Source organism: Macaca thibetana, chromosome 5, assembly GCF_024542745.1.
Source record: "Macaca thibetana thibetana isolate TM-01 chromosome 5, ASM2454274v1, whole genome shotgun sequence".
Taxonomy (NCBI): domain Eukaryota; kingdom Metazoa; phylum Chordata; class Mammalia; order Primates; family Cercopithecidae; genus Macaca; species Macaca thibetana.
Genome location: NC_065582.1, coordinates 42,186,235 through 42,207,859, shown reverse-complemented (window position 1 = coordinate 42,207,859; position 21,625 = coordinate 42,186,235). Strand labels below are relative to the sequence as shown.

The following is a 21,625-nucleotide window of genomic DNA, read 5'->3' as shown; positions in this document are numbered from 1 at the left end:
TTTAATTTCAATTTTATTTTTTATTTTTTTGAGACAGAGTCTCGCTCTGTCACCCAGGCTGGAGTGTAGTGGTGTGATCTCGGCTCACTGCAAGCTGTGCCTCCCGGGTTCATGTCTTTCTCCTGCCTTAGCCTCCTGAGTAGCTGGGACTACAGGCGCCCGCCACCACACTCGGCTAATTTTTTGTATTTCTAGTAAAGACGGGGTTTCACCCTGTTAGCCAGGATGGTCTCAATCTCCTGACCTCGTGATCTGCCCACCTCGGCCTCCCAAAGTGTTGGGATTACAGGCGTGAGTCACCGCGCCCGGCCTTAATTTCAATTTTTCAAGTAAGCTTAGGAAGAACAAACAAAAGGCCTATTTTTCCGGTAGAGAGCAGTTTGGGTCAGGTTGTAAAATACAGATGTTAATGACTGGGAAGTAGGCAGCGGAAGTCAAGCTCCAAACAGACGATACCAGGAAAGGGGCTCATAATATTCCTTCAGTGTCTCTGTAAGAATCCTGGGCTAGGTGTACTCAATGTTGCAAGCCTCCTTACCCATATGGTCATTAGGCGGAAATTCCCCAGGTGGCAGTCACTAGCAGGTCAAATGCTTAAATGCCCTTTGGAATCAGAAGAACCAACGTTAGTATCTCCACACTAACACTTAACTAGCTCAGTGAGACTGGGCATTAGCCACTTGACTTTTTCATCTGTAAAGCGGAAAAATGCCTACCTCTCAAAATGTTTGTGCAGAACAACTTACATAATGTAGGTAATGAACTTAGTACAGTGCCTGTCCCCCTGAAAATTACAATAATATAAAACGCATTTGTATATGTAATTGAGAAGTAGATATTTGTTTGCTCTATTGGTTTAAAGGCTTTAAGCATATAAAACTCCTTTGTCAGCTAGAATGTCAACTTTTTAAAACTTAAATGAGCGCAAATGTTTAACACGAGTTCCAAATGTGGAAAGGACATTCCGTATTTGCAGTTAATTCTAAAATTAAGCTACCTTTAGAATGATATTTCTGTAGGATCCAGAAATAACCAAGCGGCCTAGCCCCTAGATTCCAGCAACTGACATAAAACTAGGTGGAGGTTTCCCATTCTTCCCTGTCTTCTTACTCCAGCCGGCTTCTGTATCCACTCTAGATTGAATAGGGGATGTTTTGTGTAGAGATGGGCCTTCTCTCTTCCAGTCCAACTCTGAAGTAACCGCCCCTTACCCAAGCTTTCTTTAAACTGTCATAACGCCATCAGAAGAATGTAGTAGGTGTGCCTCACGTATCCTCAAACCCTGCAGCTTCCAGAATCCTTGTAATAGCCCACTGGACCACCTGCGGCAACTCCACCCACTTCCATGCACCTGCTCTTCTTTCTAACCCCAGTACACAATCCTGCAGCCCCGCCCCCGCAGCTGACCAATCAGAGAGAGCAAAGTGAGCCGGATGGGGCGGGTCCAGTTTGGCGCTGACGACGAATCACCTGCCTTAGACCGCAGGGGCGGAAGCGGAAAAGAGCTGAAAGTCCTGGTTTGGCCTTGGGTTCCGCCGTAGGGGATGTCCCGTGCGAGTGAGTGAGATCCTGGGGCCTTACCTACTAGTGGAATCGGGTGAAGAGACGCCTGCCAGTGCGGGAGGTAGGAAGCTCGATTCCCCAAAGAAAAGAGCGAGTGGGCAGGCAGCTGCGAGACAGAACCGGAGCGTGCAGGGTCCCTAGAGGCCGGTTCCTGGTCGGTGCTGCTCTCCTGGAAGCCATGGTACAGGCAGAGCTCAGGGCGATCCCCAGGTGAGGGCAGCGGCTCTGCCTGGGATTCCACCGCAATAGAACCGGGTAGATGCGGGGTGGGGAAGAAAGAATGTTGCCTGCACTGCTCCCCAATAGCACCCTGAGCGGCTACATTTGCAGGAGCAGCAGCAGCAGAAGACACAGCGCCGGTCCAGGAGGCGGCTTGAGCTGTTCGTAAAGTCGCCCGACAGCTTTTTCTCCGTAGTATGCGAGTTGACAAAAAGCCAGAGAACAGGGCTCCCCATTACAATCTTTTCGAGCTCTTTTCCCTTGCTAACCGGATCTGATTGTGCGAAAACATGCCTTGCACTTGTACCTGGAGGAACTGGAGACAGTGGATTCGACCTTTAGCAGTGGTCATCTACCTGGTGTCCATAGTGGTTGCGGTTCCCCTATGCGTGTGGGAATTACAGAAACTGGAGGTAAGAGGGTTCTGCACCATCAGCCTCTACACTTTCTTCTACCCATCTGTAGTTGGGAAGGAGACACCCTTCCCCCATTTCTGCCCTGACAATCCTGAAAACCATCTAATGTAAACGAGCCCACTCTTAGGATATAAACCTCTCTAATTTCTTGTTCACGGTTCTTCAAGTCATGCTACAGGTGGAGGTGAGACCGGGTCGAGAAAATAGAATATATTAATATAGCTGCTTAGAAGGGCACTGTTTTGCAAGTATTCATCAGTTCCCTGAAAATAAGGTAATTTTATTCCTAAAATCTGATCTGTTCAGATATTGGACTAAACTAGGTCAAATAAACTACCTTGAAAACCATGTATTGAATTTTATTAGTTTTTTACTAGCTTCCTGAATCAAAGGATTCTCGTTGTTTTAACTTTGGTGTTCGTTTTTACTGTGGAAATTAGCTCTTACCCAACAAAGGTTTTGCAAAAACCCCCTTATATATATATTTTTGATGTCATATGCTTATTGTGACATCAGTAATGTACTACAAGCTGGAAAACCCCAAGGTAAATAACTCAGATATAAATATTATATAATGAACTTTAAATTCGGGGTTAATAAAACCCACCAAGTACTTTTACAAGGAACACCTATTACAAGAACTATAACAAGACCATGACTATTTTAGGCCCTTCTTCATTGTGGAAATGATTTTTACATAAACTGTACTTAATATACATTTGTGTTCTCTATTTAGACTAAATTATTTTCTGATGACTTTCCCATACTAGCATAGTCCATATAGTTGTTCATTTGTTTGTTTGTTTTTGAGACTGAGTTTTGCTCCTGTTGCCCAGGCTGGAATGCAGTGGTGAGATCTCGGCTCACCGCAACCTCCGCCTCCCGGGTTCAAGCGATTCTTCTGCCTCAGCCTTCGTAGCAGCTAGGATTACAGGCATGTGCCATCACACCCCGCTACTTTTGTATTTTTAGTAGTGATGGGGTTTCTCCATGTTGGTGAGGCTCGTCTCAAACTTCTGACCTCAGCTGATCCATTCTCCTCGGCCTCCCAGAGTGCTGGGATTACAGGCATGAGCCACCACGCCCAGTCCCATATAGTTATTTTTTGTTGTTTATTTTTATTTTCTTTGAGACAGAGTCTAGCTCTGTTGCTCTGGCTGGAGTGCAGTGGCGCGATCTCTGCTCACTGCAACCTCCGCCTCCCCGATTCCAGCAGTTCTCCTGCCTCAGCCTCCCATGTAGCTGGGATTACAGGTGTCCACCACCACACCCAACTAATTTTTGTATTTTTAGTACAGACGGGGTTTCACCATGTTGGCCAGGCCGGTCTTGACTCCTGACCTTGTGATCCACCCGCCTTGGCTTCCCAAAGTGCTGGGATTACAAGCATGAGCCACTGTGCCTGACCCATATAGTTATTTTTAATGGCCATGTAATATTCTGCTACATTAAATATTTCCCATTTGTTACATATTTAGGTTATTTCCACAATTTGTCTACAAAAACTTAGGTATAAGCATCTTAATACATTGGGTTTTTCTTTCTTTGAAATATTTCCTTGGAGCATGGTATAGGAACTACTTTAAAGGTTAATAATATGCATAATATCAGTCCAATTTAAGACTTCTCTTAGTTGCTAGTTTCAACTGTGGTTTTTAGGTGCCACTAGGTTTTGTTTTTGTTTTTGTTTTTGTTTTTTTGAGACGGAGTCTGGCTCTGTCGCCCAGGCTGGAGTGCAGTGGTGAGATCTCAGCTCACTGCAAGCTCCGCCTCCCGGGTTCACGCCATTCTCCTGCTTCAGCCTCCTGAGTAGCTGGGACTACAGGCGCGTGCCACCACACCCAGCTAATTTTTTGTCTTTTTAGTAGAAACGAGGTTTCACCGTGTTAGCCAGGATGGTCTTGATCTCCTGACCTCGTGATCTGCCCACCTCGGCCTCCCAAAGTGCTGGGATTACAGGCATGAGCCACCTCTCCTGGCCAGGTGCCACTAGCTTTTTAAGAAAAATTGGAATCTGCAATCTGTACTGCTAACATCCTAAGCCAAATTCTCAACATGTCTTGATTGGTCTCTTCTCAACACACCAGCCAGAGTAACTGGAGTTAAAGCCAGAGTTAAAACATGGCACATTATGTGTGTCCTCTTAAATCGCTTCTAGTCCTAGAGTAAAGGCCAATATTCCTCACTATGGCCATCAGGGTCCAACATGATCTGACACTACTCCCACTCGATCCCCCTCTGACTTTTTCTCCTCAAGTCCTAGGCTTCCACTGCTCCACTTTGCTCAAAAATCCCAGGCATTGGCCGGGCAGGATGGCTCACGTCTGTAATCCCAGCACTTTGGGAGGCCGAGGCGGGCAGATCACGAGGTCAGGAGATCGAGACCATCCTGGCTAACATGATGAAACCCCGTCTCTACTAAAAAAAAAAAAAAATTAGCCGGGCGTGGTGGCGGGCGCTTGTAGTCCCAGCTACTCGGGAGGCTGAGGCAGGAGAATGGTGTGAACCCGGGAGGCAGAGCTTGCAGTGAGCCGAGATTGTGCCACTGCACCTACAGCCTGGGCGGCAGAGCGAGACTCTGTCTCAAAAAAAAAAAAAAAAAAAAAAAAATCCCAGGCATGCTCCCTCCTTGAAGCTTTGCACAAAGTTTCCCCTTCTCAGAATGTCCTTTCCCTAGATATTCTTCTCATTCCTTTATGTTCTTCAGGTCGTTACTCAGATGTCACCTGACTACTCTATTTAACATTGTCAACTTCCCCTCTCCAACTTTTCATACTCCTTTCTCTGCTTTATTTTTTCTTTTCCATAGGACTTACCACCATCTACCACAATACATATTTTACTTCGTTTTTTTTCCCCTTCTTTCTGCCGAAATGAGTGAGTCCCAATGATGAATCAGGCTTTGTATACTATATGAGAGAACACTTACCTCCATAGAACTTAGTGGTGGAGACAAAAGGAACCAAAAAAAAAATCAATAAAATTGTATAAAATGCTGTGGAGAAAACCAGAAAAGATCTGAGAAGTTACCATGCAAGGCAGTCACTCTACCAGCTATGGAAAATAAAGCAGAAGTGAAGGGAATTTAGAAAACTCTTTACAGTAGTGAGAGGTGGTAGGTGCCTGGGCTACGATGGTTTCTGGCCCCAGTAAGGATAGCAGGAATGGAAATGGAAAACTGAATTGTAAGTATTCTTAGAAGTGAGCAAACAAGACTTGGCGGGAGATTGGATTCCAGAGGAGAAGCAGTGAGAGAAAGGAAGAAATCAAAGATAATTCTGAAGTTTTTTATTTGAACAACTGTGTAAATGGTGGTACTAGTTACTGAGATAGAAAATTGAGGGTTAGGAACAGGTTTGAGAGAAACTGAGTTCTGTTATGGACATTTAGTTTAATAAGAGACATTCAATAGGCATGTTAGATATGCTGTTGGATATGCACATCTAATATTCAGAACGATTTGAACTGCCGATATAAATGTGGCAGTTTATCTTGGTCTGCCCAGACTGCCGTAAGAAAATACCATAGCCTGAGTGGCTTAAACTACAGAAATTTATTTTCTCATAGTTCTGGAAGCTCATCCCATGCCCATGGTGGAGCATATACTCATTTATTAGAATGGTAGGATGACCATCTGCCCTGTTTAAACTATTTTTCCCACTCTCTTGACTGACCATGTATACCTGAAGTGAATGTGCACGTGATGGCATGCTGCTCTAGTCTTTATACCTCAGCACACTTTTTTTTTTTTTTTTTTACCTCAGCACATTTACCTCATGCCCTTGGGTCAGTTCTACTGTCTCCCCTCAGGAAGACCAGGCCCAGAAAGCAATCTCTCCTATTCATCTCCACTCTCTGTTTTGAAGCATTTTGCTGAGGGAGAGTTAACTTATTCTTAGATGCTTGTCTTTAAGGGTTTTTTCTTTCTTTTCTTCTTTCCTCAAGTTACCATAGAAAAAAATCTGTTTATCTCCTCCTCATTTCGTGAGCCAAAAAACTCAACTCATGGCTGATAAGATTAAGAATAATATTACTGGTATCTATATCAGTGTGTCTCAAATTTGAATAAATTATTTAGAGGTAAACATAAAATTAAAGAATTATATTGATAATTTCTGCAGATATCCAGTGTTGAGTTATTCTATTATAATGTTACTTAAATATATACACACATAAAATAGGTTAAATTTCTTATGCATATAACTTTTATATAGCTCAAAAATCAAAACAACTATAAAACCAATAATTAAAGTTAATGACATTAATGTGGAGAGATGATGTTTTTCTTAAACTAAATTACCACTTGCAATGTAAAAATGATACTACACGATTTTAAAATTTGGCCTGCAATGACCAAGTCTCTAGTCACTTGTTTTATGATTGTTTAAAAAACAAAAACAACTTTCTTTATAGCACACTGAGGACACTTGACCTTCATTAGTCACAAGCACATCATTTTTCTCTTAAGTGTACCACCAAGTTCTAGTTTTTGGAACTAAAGCCATCAGAAACAGCAATTACTTGGCATTACTTTTTTTTCTTTTCTTTTTTTTTTTTTTTTGAGACAGGGTCTTGCTCTGTCACCCAGGCTGAAGTACAGTGGCATGATCAAGGCTCACTGCAGCTTTCACCTTCTGGGCTCAGGTGATCCTCTGGCACCCAGCTAATTTTTTGTATTTTTTGTAGAGATGGAGCTTTGCCATGTTGCCCATGCTGGTCTCACACTCCTGGGCCCAACCATCTGCCCGCCTCAGCCTCACAAAGTGTTGGGATTACAGGCATGAGCCACCACGCCTGGCCGCAGTACCATTCTTAATGATCACTTTATAATAAAGAAGATCTGGAATATGCTTATCCTATTATTATTTTATTAGATTGTCACTGAAATTTCACTTTCTTTGGTTTTAGTAACCTGTTGTCCACAATGGTCTGAAAATATTAAATGGAAAATTTCAGAAATAAGTAATTTATAAGTTTTAAATAACTTATTACAATATATAATTGTTCTATTGTTAACCACTTACTGTGTGTCTAATTTATGAATTAAACTTTATCATAAGCATATATGTATAGGAAAAAACATAGTATATGCATATAGGATTTGGGACTATCTACAGTTTTAGGCATTCACTGGGGGTCTGGGAACCTATCCCCCACATATAAGTGGGGACTACTATATTCAATTTTAAATGAAATGGATAAAAGCAAAAAGCCCTGTAATACAAGTGCTTACATTCCTTTTAGAGTCTTCACCTCCATATATTTGCTTTTCATTTACTGCTTTGATTAACGCCCCCACAATTAGTAAGACTTTGTATTGGCTTTTGGTTTTTGTTTTTGAGACAGGGTCTCTGTTGCCCAGGGTGGAGTACAGTGGCACAATCATGGCTCACTGTAGCCTTGACCTCCTGGGACCAAGCAGATCTCCCACCTCAGCCTTCCTAGTAGGTAGGACTACAGGCACATGCTTCCACGCCTCGCTAATTTATTTTTTGTAGAGATGGCATCTCGCCATGTTGCTCAGGCTGGTCTAGAACCCCTGGGCTCAAGCAATCATGAGCCACCTCACTCAGCCCTTTTCAAGCTTTCTATACATTTTAATGTAGAAATTTATTGTTGTAAAAATGCATTTGTTCTCCATACTTTTGTTTTCTACCTCTTTTATCTTTGACCCCGGGTAGAGGAAGAAAAAGTCTTGTTCAAACAGTGAAACTGGGCTGGGCATAGTGGCTCATGCCTGTAATCCCAGCACTTCAGGAAGCTGAGGCAGACGGATCACTTGAAGTCAGGAGTTCCAGACCAGGTTGGTCAACAGGGCGAAACACCGTCTCTACTAAAAATACAAAAAAATTAGCTGGGTGTGTAATCCCAGCTATTCGGGAGGCTGAGGCAGAAGAATCACTTGAACCCCAGAGGCAGAGGTTGCAGTGAGCCAAGATCGTGCCACTGTACTCCAGCCTGGGCAACAGAGCAAAACTGTCTCAAAAGAAAAGAAAAGAAAAGAAAAGAAACAGTGATACTTAAAGTTGCAGACCTCAGTTCTATTTTAATTGTAAACTGCTCAACCCTTCAAGCATCAAAAATAAATGCCCACCTTTTTCCCTTTAAAAAAAAAAAAAAAAAGGATTCATACTAAAGTCCGCCCTCCCAAAATTTTCAGTTTTTCAATTTTTTAATTTTTTTTTTTTTTTTTTTTTTTTTTGTAGAGACAGGGTCTCACTTTGTAGGGCCAGACTGGTTTCAAACTCCTGGCCTCAAGCGATACCCCCACCTTGGCCTCCCCAAGTGCTAGGATTATAGGCACAAGGCACTGAGCCCGGCCAAGCTCTTTCATTTTAATATAAGAATTTATACTAACATGTTATTTTGTTTCTTAAGGTTGGAATACACACCAAGGCTTGGTTTATTGCTGGAATCTTTTTGCTGTTGACTATACCTATATCACTGTGGGTGATATTGCAACACTTAGTGCATTATACACAACCTGAACTGCAAAAACCAATAATAAGGTACGTCTTAATATATTTTGATTCCACCAGTGTTGTGTTGGCTTATTTTATAAATATGACATAAAACGTTTTAAATTTATGTTTTCCTTTTCCAATAGGATTCTTTGGATGGTACCCATTTACAGTTTAGATAGTGTAAGTATGTTTCATTTTTATCTCATTAACTAAGAACTTGTTTGATGATACTAACTATAATTACAGAATGCTTAATGAAAGTTATGTTATTGACAATAAGGAGTCAGATTAATAAGAAAAGTAAAAAGATTCACTTGTTTCTAATGTTGATAGAGAATATAAAGTATGATAATAAAAAATGTAAAATGTGATATTATAAATGTTTAAAAATCTATAGCTGTTTGCTTTCTTTTAAACTTTCAGATTGGTAAAGAATGTAATATTTTAAATTATATTACCACTCTTTTTATTTATTAAGTCTTTTATTTGAACCAAAAATTTAAAAACCTTCCCCAATAGATACACATGAAATTGTTGTAGATGACTGCTTCTAATTTGAGTAAATATAAAGGAAATATCTTTAGTAGCATTATCTATGATCATATTAAGAAAAACTTCAGATTTAAGAACTTAAGTAGTTACTTTAGCTTCTCTCTTTATTCATTATTTACCCCTCAAACACTTACTTTTTGTTTACCAATATCTAAGATGTTTATTGCTTTTAAAAATTCATTTCACAGATTGATAGCCCTCATAATGATAAATTTTAGAGAGTCATATGTAAGTATATGACAAGACATCTCAAGCATAAAAATTAGCTTATTGTGAGTACCATGAATGGAGTGGCGATTCATTTTATCTTAGCTGCAACTGTCTTTAACATCTGTGCTTTTTCATAGTGGATAGCTTTGAAATATCCCAGCATTGCAATATATGTGGATACCTGCAGAGAATGCTATGAAGCTTATGTAATTTACAACTTTATGGGATTCCTTACCAATTATCTAACTAACCGGTATCCAAATCTGGTATTAATCCTTGAAGCCAAAGATCAGCAGAAACATTTCCCTCCTTTATGTTGCTGTCCACCATGGGCTATGGGAGAGTAAGTATGTTTGGTTTAATTCTTTTATGTTTTGGTTTTTCGTTTAAGCAGAGTTTTTAAGTAGCAGTCAGCTCTTTACAAGGTAATACATTAAGTATTAATAGCAGAACAATAAGTATAAGATAGAGTTCCTGATGCAGTTCCTAGTTGTTTGAAGGCTAACAAAACACAGTTTTGTAATCCCACATATATGTTAGTCTTTTTTACATTATTAATCCCAAATCCAAAAATGAAAGGATTGCAGGTAAAAACAGTAATCATTTAATCAATATGCTTTTGCAGTTGAGAACCAAGGTCTGCAGATCTTACATAAGAACACACAGCTAGTTAAAAGACAAAGACAAGACAGTCTAGATTGTAGAACCGCATATGATATGAAGTAGGAGCAATAAGTAACAGTGTTTGGTAACATAATACATCAGCTTGCCTTATTATATGTTCATGTAGGACATTAAAATTTATGTCATTTCATTTTGAAAAATAAATTGAGGTTACAATTGCATTTATTATACAAATGAACCATTTGGTATTTTTCAGCAAGCAAACATTTGAAAACAGTGTTTTAGAAAGATTAATTTTGCAATATCATAAAGGATGAATTGGAGGGAAGAAGATTCCAGAGATGGGGAAATAGGAGTTTATAATAATCTATTTGTGAAATAAAACTGAAAAGAAGGGATGAGACTGGAATAAAAAAGAAAGGCAATAAGAGAATGCAACTGAAAAATCAATAGGACGTGTTCACTAACGCAACCACCCAAGGGGTTCACTTTGCCAGCCACCTAGACAGAATCAATTCATCAAGAGGGGAATTGCAAAAGATAAAGAGTAATTCAGACAGAGCCAGCTGTGCGGGGGACAGGAATTTTATTATTACTCAAAGCAGTCTCCCCAGGCATTCGGGGAGCAGAGTTTTTAACGTTAATTTGCTGGGTAGGGGGAAGCCAGTGAGCCACGAGTACTGATTGGTGAGAGGTGAAATCGTAGGGAGTCGAAGCTATCCACTTGTGCGGAGTCAGTTCCTGGGTGGGGGCCACAAGGTCAGATGAGCCAGTTTATTGATCTGGGTGGTGCCAGCTGATCCAACAAATGCAGGGTCTGCAAAATATCTCAAGCACTGATCTCAGGAGCAGTTTAGGGAGGGCCAGAATCTTATAGCCTCCAGCTGCATGACTCCTAAACCATACTTTTTTTTTTTTTTTTTTTTTTTTCTTGCCAAAGCATTTATTCTGGAGTTTCTCACCTTTTTTTTTTTTTTTAACTTATACTTTAAGTTCTAGGGTACATGTGCACAATGTGCAGGTTTGTTACATATGTATACATGTGCCATGTTGGTGTACTGCACCCATTAACTCGTCATTTACATTAGGTATATCTCCTAACGCTATCCCTCCCCACTCCCCACAATGGGCCCAGGTGTGTGATGTTCCCCTTCCTGTGTCCAAGTGATCTCATTGTTCAGTTCCCACCTATGAGTGAGAACATGCGGTATTTGGTTTTCTGTTCCTGCGATAGTTTGCTGAGAATGATGGTTTCCAGTTGCATCCATGTCCCTACAAAGGACACAAACTCATCCTTTTTTATGGCTGCCTAGTGTTACATGATGTATATGTGCCACATTTTCTTAATCTAGTCTGTCACTGATGGACATTTGGGTTGATTCCAAGTCTTTGCTATTGTGAATAGTGCTGCAATAAACATACGTGTGCATGTGTCTTTATAGCAGCATGATTTATAATCCTTTGGGTATATCCCCAGTAATGGGATGGCTGGGTCAAATGGTATTTCTAGTTCTAGATCCTTGAGGAATCGCCACACTGTTTTCCACAATGGTTGAAGTAGTTTACAGTCCCACCAACAGTGTAAAAGTGTTTCTGTTTCTCCACATCCTCTCCAGCACCTGTTGTTTCCTGATTTTTTAATGATTGCCATTCTAACTGGTGTGAGATGGTATCTCATTGTGGTTTTGATTTGCATTTCTCTGATGGCAAGTGATGACGAGCATTTTTTCATGTGTCTGTTGGCTGTATGAATGTCTTCTTTTGAGAAGTGTCTGTTCATATCCTTTGCCCACTTTTTGATGAGGTTGTTTTTTCTTGTAAATTTGTTTGAGTTCTTTGTAGGTTCTGGATATTAGCCCTTTGTCAGATGAGTAGTTTGCAAAAATTTTTTCCCATTCTGTAGGTTGCCTGTTCACTCTGATGGTAGTTTCTTTTGCTGTGCAGAAGCTCTTTAGTTTACTTAGATCCCATTTATCAATTTTGGCTTTTGTTGCCGTTGCTTTTGGTGTTTTAGACATGAAGTCCTTGCCCATGCCTATGTCCTGAATGGTATTGCATAGGTTTTCTTCTAGGGTTTTTATGGTTTTAGGTCTAACATTTAAGTCTCTAATCCATCTTGAATTAATTTTCGTATAAGGAGTAAGGAAAGGATCCAGTTTCAGCTTTCTACTTATGGCTAGCCAATTTTCCCAGCACCATTTATTAAATAGGGAATCGTTTCCCCATTTCTTGTTTTTGTCAGGTTTGTCAAAGATCAGATGGCTGTAGATGTGTGGTATTATTTCTGAGGGCTCTGTTCTGTTCCATTGGTCTATATCTCTGTTTTGGTACCAGTATCATGCTGTTTTGGCTAAACCATAATTTCTAATCTTGTGGCTAACGTTAGTCCTACAAAGGCAATCTAGTCCCCAGGCAAGAAGGAGGTTTGCTTTGGGGCAGGGCTGTTTCTATAGCTTTGGGAGAAACTATAAACTAAGTTTCTCTCAAAGGTAGTTCAGCCTACTCCCAGGAATGAACAAGGATAGCTTGGAGGTTAGACACAAGATGGAGTCGGTTAAGTTAGATCTCTTTCACTGTCTCAGTCGTAATTTTGCAAAGGCAGTTTCACTAATAAATGGGGAATAAAGTGGAAGTTACAAGCCAAGGTAAATGGAGGTAGAGTGATCAGTGTAGACATACATCATAAGAATGGCTGCATTGCCCCCTATGCAGTACAGGACCATTTGTACGACATCCTGACAAATTTTGTCTCTATTTACACCCTTGAAATGACAGGGAGCTACCTGGCTTTTTAAAATAATAAGCTACTAATGTGATCATTTGACAAATATATATTGAACACCAAGTACATGCTAGTATAAAGAAATACCCTAGTGCACAGAACAGCCATAGACCTCATGGAACTTACAGTTTGGTTAGGAGAGTTAGGAATTAAATGAAGACACAAATACATAGTTACTTATTTCAGGAAATGCAATGAAGGAAGCACAGGAGAGCATGAGAGAATAGTAATGTCAAATTAATGTAGATTGGTTATCGGGGAGACAGATTGTACTCAACTCTGAAGGCAACAAGGACAAATGGGCATTTATAACTAGAGCATGTTGAGGGTCAGTGAATGCAGAATTACGAAGAGGGGACATCAGGGCTAGGAGGATTCTCACTAAACTGACTGAACAGGATTCTTGCTAAAGGCAGGCCAAGGCCTTAGTCATCAAGGGTGGGGGCTGAGGAATTTGATCAGATGTCAGAGGTGATCAGATATCAAAGGGGGCTGGGGAATGATTTAGCAAGATTCTTTTAAACTGATTGACACTCAGGACAAGGACAAGGCCCAAGGATGAAGCCAAGTTGAAAAGAGGTGTCAGAGGCTTGTCTTAAGTTTGGTAAATGGGAGTCTTTGTCAAATGAAAAACCATTTATAGGATGTTATGCAGAGAACTGGTATCTGAATTTCATTTTCAAAGATTACTGTGTTTTTTGTTTTTTGTTTTTGAGATGGTCTTGCTCTGTCACCTGGGCTAGAATACAGTGGCATGATATCTGCTCACTGCAACCTTCACCTCCCCAGTTTCAAGCAATTCTCATGCCTCAGCCTCCCAAGTAGCTGGGACTACAGGCGTGTGCCACCACACCCAGCTAATTTTGTTATTCTTTTTTTGTAGAGACAGAGTTTTGCCATGTTGGCCAGGCTGGTCTCAAGTGATCTGCCCGCCTCGGTCTCCCATAGTGCTGGGATTACAGGTGTGAGGATGGCTTGAGCCCAGGAGTTTGAGACTAGCCTGGGCAACATAGTGAGACCACAACTCTACAGAAAATTTAAAAATAGCTGGGTGTTGGGGCACACACCTGCAGTCCCAGCCACTCAGGAGGCTGAGGTAGGAGGATCACTTGAACCCAGGAGATCAGCAGTAGCCTGGGTAACATAGTGAGACCCCATGTCTACAGCAAGTAAATTAGCCAGGTGTGGTGGTATGCAGATATAGTTCCAGCTACTCAGGAGGCTGAGATAGGATCACTTGAGTCCAGGAGGTCGAGGCTGCAGTGAGCCATGTTCACACCACTGCACTCCAGCCTGGGCAACAGAATAAGACCCTATATCTCAAAAAAAAAAAAAAAGGTATTTAGATAATTTGTTTCCTGCCATCCACATTCTTCTGCCACTACTATTAAGGATGACTACGGTGAAATAATTAACTATAAATATGGTATCCTTCATCAAAGTGATTTCAATTTGGAGGCTTTGGGGAAAATCTGATGCTATTTAAATGAGTCGTTGAAATTCTAAGTTTTTTTTTCTTTTGCAGAGTATTGCTGTTTAGGTGCAAATTAGGTGTATTACAGTACACAGTTGTCAGACCTTTCACCACCATCGTTGCTTTGTAAGTACTTGGATTTTATATGAACTTTTTTTTTAATCCTTGTGCTCTTATGTGGGAACAACTAAGTAGAAAACATAGTGTTAATGTGCTTATTTATAATGTAGGTGTAATCTGTTTAAAAAAAAAAAAAAAGAACTATATAGAAACTCACTCTATTAAAATAAATAACATGACCATTTATAGGCAAAGAATCACCACAGGGGTCTTCTAAATATTTACCTCCTTTCTCGAGCTAGCTTGCTATAAAGCACTTTGAAGATTAAAAAAAAAAAAACACACTTTTTCAAATACATAGCTTTACAAAAACCCTACTGCATGAAGTTAAAGTATGCTACTTTAGGTTAATTACAGTTTTATTTTCTACATAGTTAATTTAGAACATATTAGAAGTACTCTAAGAAAGAAGTCATATTTTCTTTTAATGCATTCTGTCAAGGCTTAGAATTGAGGTAAAATGGGGTATCATTAAGCTACCTGGCAAAACTATTCCCTAAAAATTCAAGAACATCAAAGACTTTAATGTCAATAGATTACATGTTTTAACTCTTAGTTAGTAACATTTTGCATGCTCACAGAGGAAAACTGGAAAGAAATACCGGTGAAAGAATTCTTTATTCTGCCTTTGAGCTAGCAATTATTTAGCCATTTAATTATGAAGGCATGCTTTATTTCCCTGCAGCTTAGAAAGTGGGCAAGACTATAACAATACTGATGGTAGTACTTACTTGAGGGGATCTGGGTCTTTCATAAAATTTACCTCCAAGACAATTGAGGGGAAAAAAATTAACAACTACAGTTATATACACCTGCATTATACTATGTTTAACAATCAAGCTTTCCCAAAGTTATTAGACTGCATAGTTGGTTTTTTTAAATTTAGTAATCTTTCTAGTTGTTACATGTCTTATTTGGGATTTCCTTCAAGTTGAAGGAATAATCATATAATAACATTTCTAGAAAAAATGGGTTCTTTCATTTTTTAATTTCCTCTAGATCCAAAGTCAAGTGATTGTCAATGGATCTCTCAAATAAACTTACTTCTAAATTCTCTGTGTCCAAAGCCAAGTGATTATTAGTGGGATCTCAAATAAACTGACTTCTATAAGTATTGCTATTGCTGTATTTTAAAGTACAATTTTGATTTAGTTAATCATAGAGATATCTCATCTTTACTATTTTTAGAATCTGTGAGCTGCTTGGTATATATGATGAAGGGAACTTTAGCTTTTCAAATGCTTGGACTTATTTGGTTATAATAAACAACATGTCACAGTTGGTAAGTAAAATGTTTACTTTTCTTAAAATGTACTAAATTTGTATCTCTAACTAAATTTCTTTAGATAAAGTTTCTTCTTTAGGATAAGGCTTGCTTCTTCTTCTTTAGGAAGACTTGAAAAAAAACTTTAATATACATCTTAATACATATATAAAAACATAATAATGTCTTTGTTAATTATTTGGCGACTTATACCCTCACATGTTGACAATGTTTGTTCATTTATTTCTGTTGCCCATTGCATAGCTGTATGAGTGTATCATAAATAAAAGCACAGTGCTACATAAAAAAAAAATACACACATATACTGAACATATTCAGAAGAGAAAATATCAAATTGATATTTGACGGTACAGGGTTTGAATGAAAATGCGAGAATAAAATTGTCTGTTATCATGTATATTTGGAGTTAAAGGAAAATTGAGAATGCCAAGTTTAGAAAAATGGATGATGTTCTAGAAACTAATGTTCCAAAGACCTATGATGTAATGTTCTATTCGATCTTAGGAGCTTAAAAAAATGTGCATTTTATTTAAATTCTTTGGCTAATGCTGTCAGCAAAATAATTTAGATGCAGTGGTATGCATGTTTGGTATTAGAGCTTTATAATAAAAATTAAATGTCCATGTAGCCAAAGCTTTCCCACATGTTCATCCTCTTTGGAACCAGTAATTCTGTTTCTGGGAATGTATTCTAAAGAAGTGTTCAAAAGTATGTTTGCCTAAAGTATCTTTGTATATAAAGCCTATTACTTGTAAATAACAAAAGGCTGAAAGCAATCCAAAACCCAATGATAGGGACTAGTTGAATGCACTGTGGTCTTTCCATTGGCCAAAATATTAGGCAGTTATTAAAAATAAGCCTGATGAAACATACAGAAGTTATGTATTTTAAGTGGAAAAAACATTAGGCAATAAAATTTTATAATTAGTTCATGATAGTTATTTAAAAACTGGCTTATGTGTACAAAGGATGATTGGAGACCATGAATCACTTTATTCTTTCTTTCTTTACTGGTTTCATATTCTAAAATACTTTACATTAGCATTTTATATAATTTTAATAGGGAAAAGTGAACTTTCAGGAAAATTTATTGTTATTCAAAACTACACTAGGTTATTACAGATTTCTAAAAATTGTTAATAAGTCTTGTTCATTTAAAAAAAATAAATCTAGCTGAACTAATACACTGCCCTCAGGAAAAACTGTTTGATTCTTTATATTCAGATTTCATAGTCAGAATTTTATTGAAATTGGACTTGTTTAATGGGTTACCTTAGTTACATAGGATAGACTAGATAATAAGCTAAAGCCTCATAAAATGAGTGATCATTTATGTTTAAAAGCCATTACAGATGGATTTTTTTAATTTGGCTGAACAAGAGCCATTTCTTCCATTTATGTCAGTCATTTGTTTATTGTTCCCTTTATGGAACCCAGGAAGTGAACACTTAAAAACATTTTTAGGGAAGATGTTGTATATAGTATATATTCATCTGCAGTAAACTATAAAAGCTTGTTAATCTAAAAATAGAATAATAAAGCCTAGAAAAGTTTGCCTGAAACATTACTCTGCACCAGGTCTCTGGTATATAACTTTAATATTTCTATTACCATATCTATTCTTATTGAACAAGTTTAAATGTTAATCTTGTTTCTAGTTTGCCATGTATTGTCTCCTGCTGTTTTATAAAGTGCTAAAAGAAGAACTGAGCCCAATCCAACCTGTTGGCAAATTTCTTTGTGTAAAGCTGGTGGTTTTTGTTTCTTTTTGGTAAGTATTACTTTCTTTTAAATGTTCTCATTTTTTGAAAGGCAATAAAAACCGTTGATTAAGGAGGATTTTTAAACATAGTCTTAATGCGGATGATAGATTAAAATGTCTCTACTTATCTTTTAAAAAGTTCATCTTTTTAGCCCTTCTAGGATTTTCAAAAGAAATAATTAGATGGTCACTGTAACATTTATGTGAAGAAAATTGTTTGAGACAACCTAAATATGTCAATACTGGAATAATTATTAAAATAAATCATGGCCCTGTCATATAGTAAAATACTATGGAGTTTGGAAGAAAGCATGATGTAGAATATTTAATTATATGAGAAAATAATCAGTAAATCCTTTTAAAACAGAAGGTAAAACTATACATAGTTCAATATAGTAAAGAGGGCCAGGCACAGGGCTCACGCCTGTAATCGCAGCACTTTGGGAGGCTGAGGCGGGTGGATCACCTGAGGTTGGGAGTTCCAGACTAGCCTGGCCAACATGGCTAGTCTCTACTAAAAATACAAAAATCAGCTGGGCATGGTAGCAGGCTCCTGTAATCCCAGCTACTTGGCAGGGAAGGCAGGAGAATCGCCTGAACCCAGAAGGCAGAGGTTGTGGTGAGCCAAAATCACACCACTGCACTCCAGCCTGGGCGCCAGAGTGAAACTCCATCTCAAAAAAAAAAAAAGGAAAAAAATTTAGTAAAGAGGTGGGTAATAGGGGTCCTAGAAAAAAATACACCAAATTTAACAAGCTAGAAATAATACAAAAGAGGAAAAAGAAAAATCCCTGAAATCCCACCACCCAGAAAAGAATGATTAACATTTTGGTAAACCTGTGTCACATATAAAACTCAAGAGAAAGTTTCATGCTATAAAAATTTGTGGAATTCAACAATGTGTTCAGTATATTGTAGATACAGTTCTTTGTCAGTAAAAAGAAATACAATTTTGTTTGTCGGGGGGGGGTGTTTTTTGTGGGCCTTTTTTTTTTTTTTTTTTTTGCTTTTGCTTAGTATTCTGTTATGTGAATATAACTTTTTACTAATCTCCTTTTGATATTTAGGTTGTTCCTAATTTTTTTACCATTATAAGAAACACTGAAGTGAATACTCTTGTGTATACAACTATGAAAGCATGTCCACTTCATTATTTGCTGTTTAAATTTTACCTGGGGCCATTATCTCTAGATTGCTTGAAATGCTCAGTTTGACTCCCTATCTTGGGACAAAACTACTAGAAAAATGAATTTGTAAAGCAAATTAATATATTTAACATAGATAGAGTTTCTTCAGCAATATGCTGTAAAGGCAGAGGGTGGTGGTGGTCCACAGGTTGCACTGGGTTTTTTTTTTAATGGCACATTTTTAAAACTACTGCTCATTTTATGCTTGATATAGATTTGGCGTTTACCTTTTCCTAACATATAGGCAAGCAGTAGTTATTGCTTTGTTGGTAAAAGTTGGCGTTATTTCTGAAAAGCATACATGGGAATGGCAAACTGTAGAAGCTGTGGCCACCGGACTCCAGGTAAGTAGGTGCCATCTCTGAATTCAATAGAACTTTACTATTAAGCATTTTTACATATCTCCACTAAATCTGACAACTCACAGGGTATGGGGGCTATTATCCTCACTTTACAGGTGAAAAAACAGGGGAACCCTAGAGAAATTGGCCATAATTACTAATTTGTAGCAGATACACGAATAAAACCTGGATTTCATTATTCCTAAGTCCAATTCTCTTTCTACATTTCTCCTTGTAGTCCTTGGGTGGTGAAATGCAATATACTTGATGTGACTGAGAATGAAATGTACTTTGCTAAGAAATACTTGAGGCTGACTGGATGCAGTGACTCATGCCTGTAATCCTAGCACTTTGTAAGGCCAACGTTGGGGCATCACTTGAGTCCAGGCATTCGAGACCAGCCTGGGCAACAAAGCGAGACCTTATCTCTACAAAAAATTAAAAAATAAAATACTTAGCCAGGCCCGACAGTGCATGTCTATACTCCTAGCTACGTGGGAGGCTGAAGTGGGAGGATTGCTTGAATTCAAGGAATTCAAGGCTGCTACTTGAGGAAGTGCAAAATAGATTCACATTTTGGCATTTTGCCTTTTTTTGAAGAGGTCAAAAATAATTATTTTGGAAAATGGAAAAATGAATATAATCTGGGAAGAAAAAACACAGCTGTTTATCTTACTACTTTTGAAAAGCAAGTAGAGAAAGACAGCACTCTACAAAACTAGATTTAAATCCAAAGGTGACTGTTATTTTATTGTTCTCATAGGATTTTATTATCTGTATTGAGATGTTCCTCGCTGCCATTGCTCATCATTACACATTCTCATATAAACCATATGTCCAAGAAGCAGAAGAAGGCTCATGCTTTGATTCCTTTCTTGCCATGTGGGATGTCTCAGATATTAGAGATGATATTTCTGAACAAGTAAGGCATGTTGGTAAGTACCAGCTATTTAATTCAACCGAATAGGTTAGGTAGGATATTGAATTTCTCCTGCTAGGGCAATTTATTATCTATTTGGAGATGAAAAAAGACTTTAAAGCAGTACCACAGTGCAGGCTCATCAACTTTGGGGAGTGGGAGAGGGGGAAGTGGGGAGCTTATTTTTAGAATGGTAAGTTTATAATGGTAAAAATAACTTCTGACTAACAGAAAACTTTATATTAAAGGACGGACAGTCAGGGGACATCCCAGGAAAAAATTGTTTCCCGAGGATCAAGATCAAAATGAACATACAAGCTTATTATCATCATCATCACAAGATGCAATTTCCATTACTTCTTCTATGCCACCTTCACCCATGGGTCACTACCAAGGGTTTGGACACACTGTGACTCCCCAGACTACACCTACCACATCTAAGATATCTGATGAAATACTTAGTGATACTATAGGAGAAAAAAAAGAACCTTCAGATAAATCCGTGGATTCCTGAACAGTATGGAAAAGCGAACTGTGCAACTACTATATTGTATCATTACCTGGAATCCCATGGATTTTGTGCTTGGGACAAACCATAAATGATGGAAACTGTCAACACAAAAATAGCTGCAAGCCAGGTACAACTACTGAATTTATATATGTAAGTTTTGTATATCAAAAATAACTGATCTAAATTTCCTAGACTTAGACTTGATTTCTTAACATTAGAGTATCACATACTCAAATGGTAGACAATGACCCCAACTGAATTTTCCTGATGTTACACTGCTTTATCAAGAGGATGGACTTTTTTTTTTTTGGAGATGGAATCTTGCTCTGTCACCTAGGCTGGAGTGCAGTGGCGCAATCTCAGCTCACTGCAAGCTCTGCCTCCCGGGTAAATGCCATTCTCCTGCCTCAGCCTCCCAAGTAGCTGGGACTACAGGCACCCACCACCATGCCCGGCCTTTTTTTTTTTTTTTTTTTAAGTAGAGACAGGGTTTCACCATGTTAGCCAGGATAGTCTCGATCTCTTGACCTCGTGATCCACCCACCTCGGCCTCCCTAAGTGCTGGGATTACAGGCGTGAGCCACTGCGCCCGGTTGAGAATGGACATTTTTTTAAAAAAATCAGTACTTCCTACCACTGCTGCATGAGTATAATGCTCCGGAATTATCAGAAAGCATAATGCAGAAATACGAATTAGTGGAACTTAATCATGTGCCATATAAACTTACCTAACAAGCAGTTACATCTCTTATTTCTCAACTGAATGTCTTTCAATAAATAAGAATTTATCATTTATTTTCTGCAACTTTTTTATGTCTCATTCTTTAAACATTAAAAAACCGTAATATTTTAACAATTTTTGATTAGAGGCACAGTGAAAAAGAAGTCAAACAAAAAATGTACTACTTTTCGTCAGTGCTATTAAAGGCGGCAGCAAATGTAAATCTTGGCTGAATGGTCTTAATTACTCATTAAACCACAGTCAGAAGATATATAGGTGCTATTTGGGAAAACTTTATTACCTATGATGGGGTTTCTCTAATTGCTAATCACAACCCCACTGGGTCATGTTTGACATTTTATAATGAAAATAAAATAGAAAGTGCCATAGTATGTTACAGAAAGCAAAGATGAGTATTGTTTCTCAAAGCCTTTGCTTTATGTATTTATACACATACTCATTCATATATACATAT

The 21,625-nt window shown here is 38.4% G+C and overlaps 1 protein-coding gene across 2 annotated transcripts; it reads left to right on the top strand.

Annotated features, from left to right (window-relative positions):
- The first annotated feature begins 1,495 nt into the window (after positions 1–1,495).
- TMEM184C (transmembrane protein 184C) lies at positions 1,496–21,224 on the top strand. Of its 2 annotated transcripts, none has more exons than XM_050791862.1 (11): positions 1,496–1,624; positions 1,894–2,195; positions 8,577–8,707; positions 8,806–8,842; positions 9,562–9,767; positions 14,356–14,430; positions 15,613–15,706; positions 17,368–17,480; positions 18,903–19,002; positions 19,763–19,934; positions 20,167–21,224. In XM_050791862.1, exons 2-11 carry the CDS (start codon positions 2,073–2,075, stop codon positions 20,430–20,432), a joined length of 1,317 nt encoding a protein of 438 aa, XP_050647819.1. In that variant the 5' UTR covers positions 1,496–1,624; positions 1,894–2,072; the 3' UTR covers positions 20,433–21,224. The 2 variants fall into 2 exon arrangements, with proteins under 2 accessions (XP_050647819.1, XP_050647818.1); XM_050791861.1 differs by having other exon boundaries at positions 1,496–1,773.
- The last annotated feature ends 401 nt before the right edge of the window (positions 21,225–21,625 follow it).

Coding starts and splice junctions, on each gene's coding strand:
- TMEM184C (XM_050791862.1), top strand. CDS start 2,073: ATGCCTTGCACTTGTACCTGGAGGAACTGGAGACAGTGGATTCGACCT. Junction 2,196..8,576: donor GGGAATTACAGAAACTGGAG/GTAAGAGGGTTC, acceptor TTGTTTCTTAAG/GTTGGAATACACACCAAGGC. Junction 14,431..15,612: donor TTCACCACCATCGTTGCTTT/GTAAGTACTTGG, acceptor TACTATTTTTAG/AATCTGTGAGCTGCTTGGTA.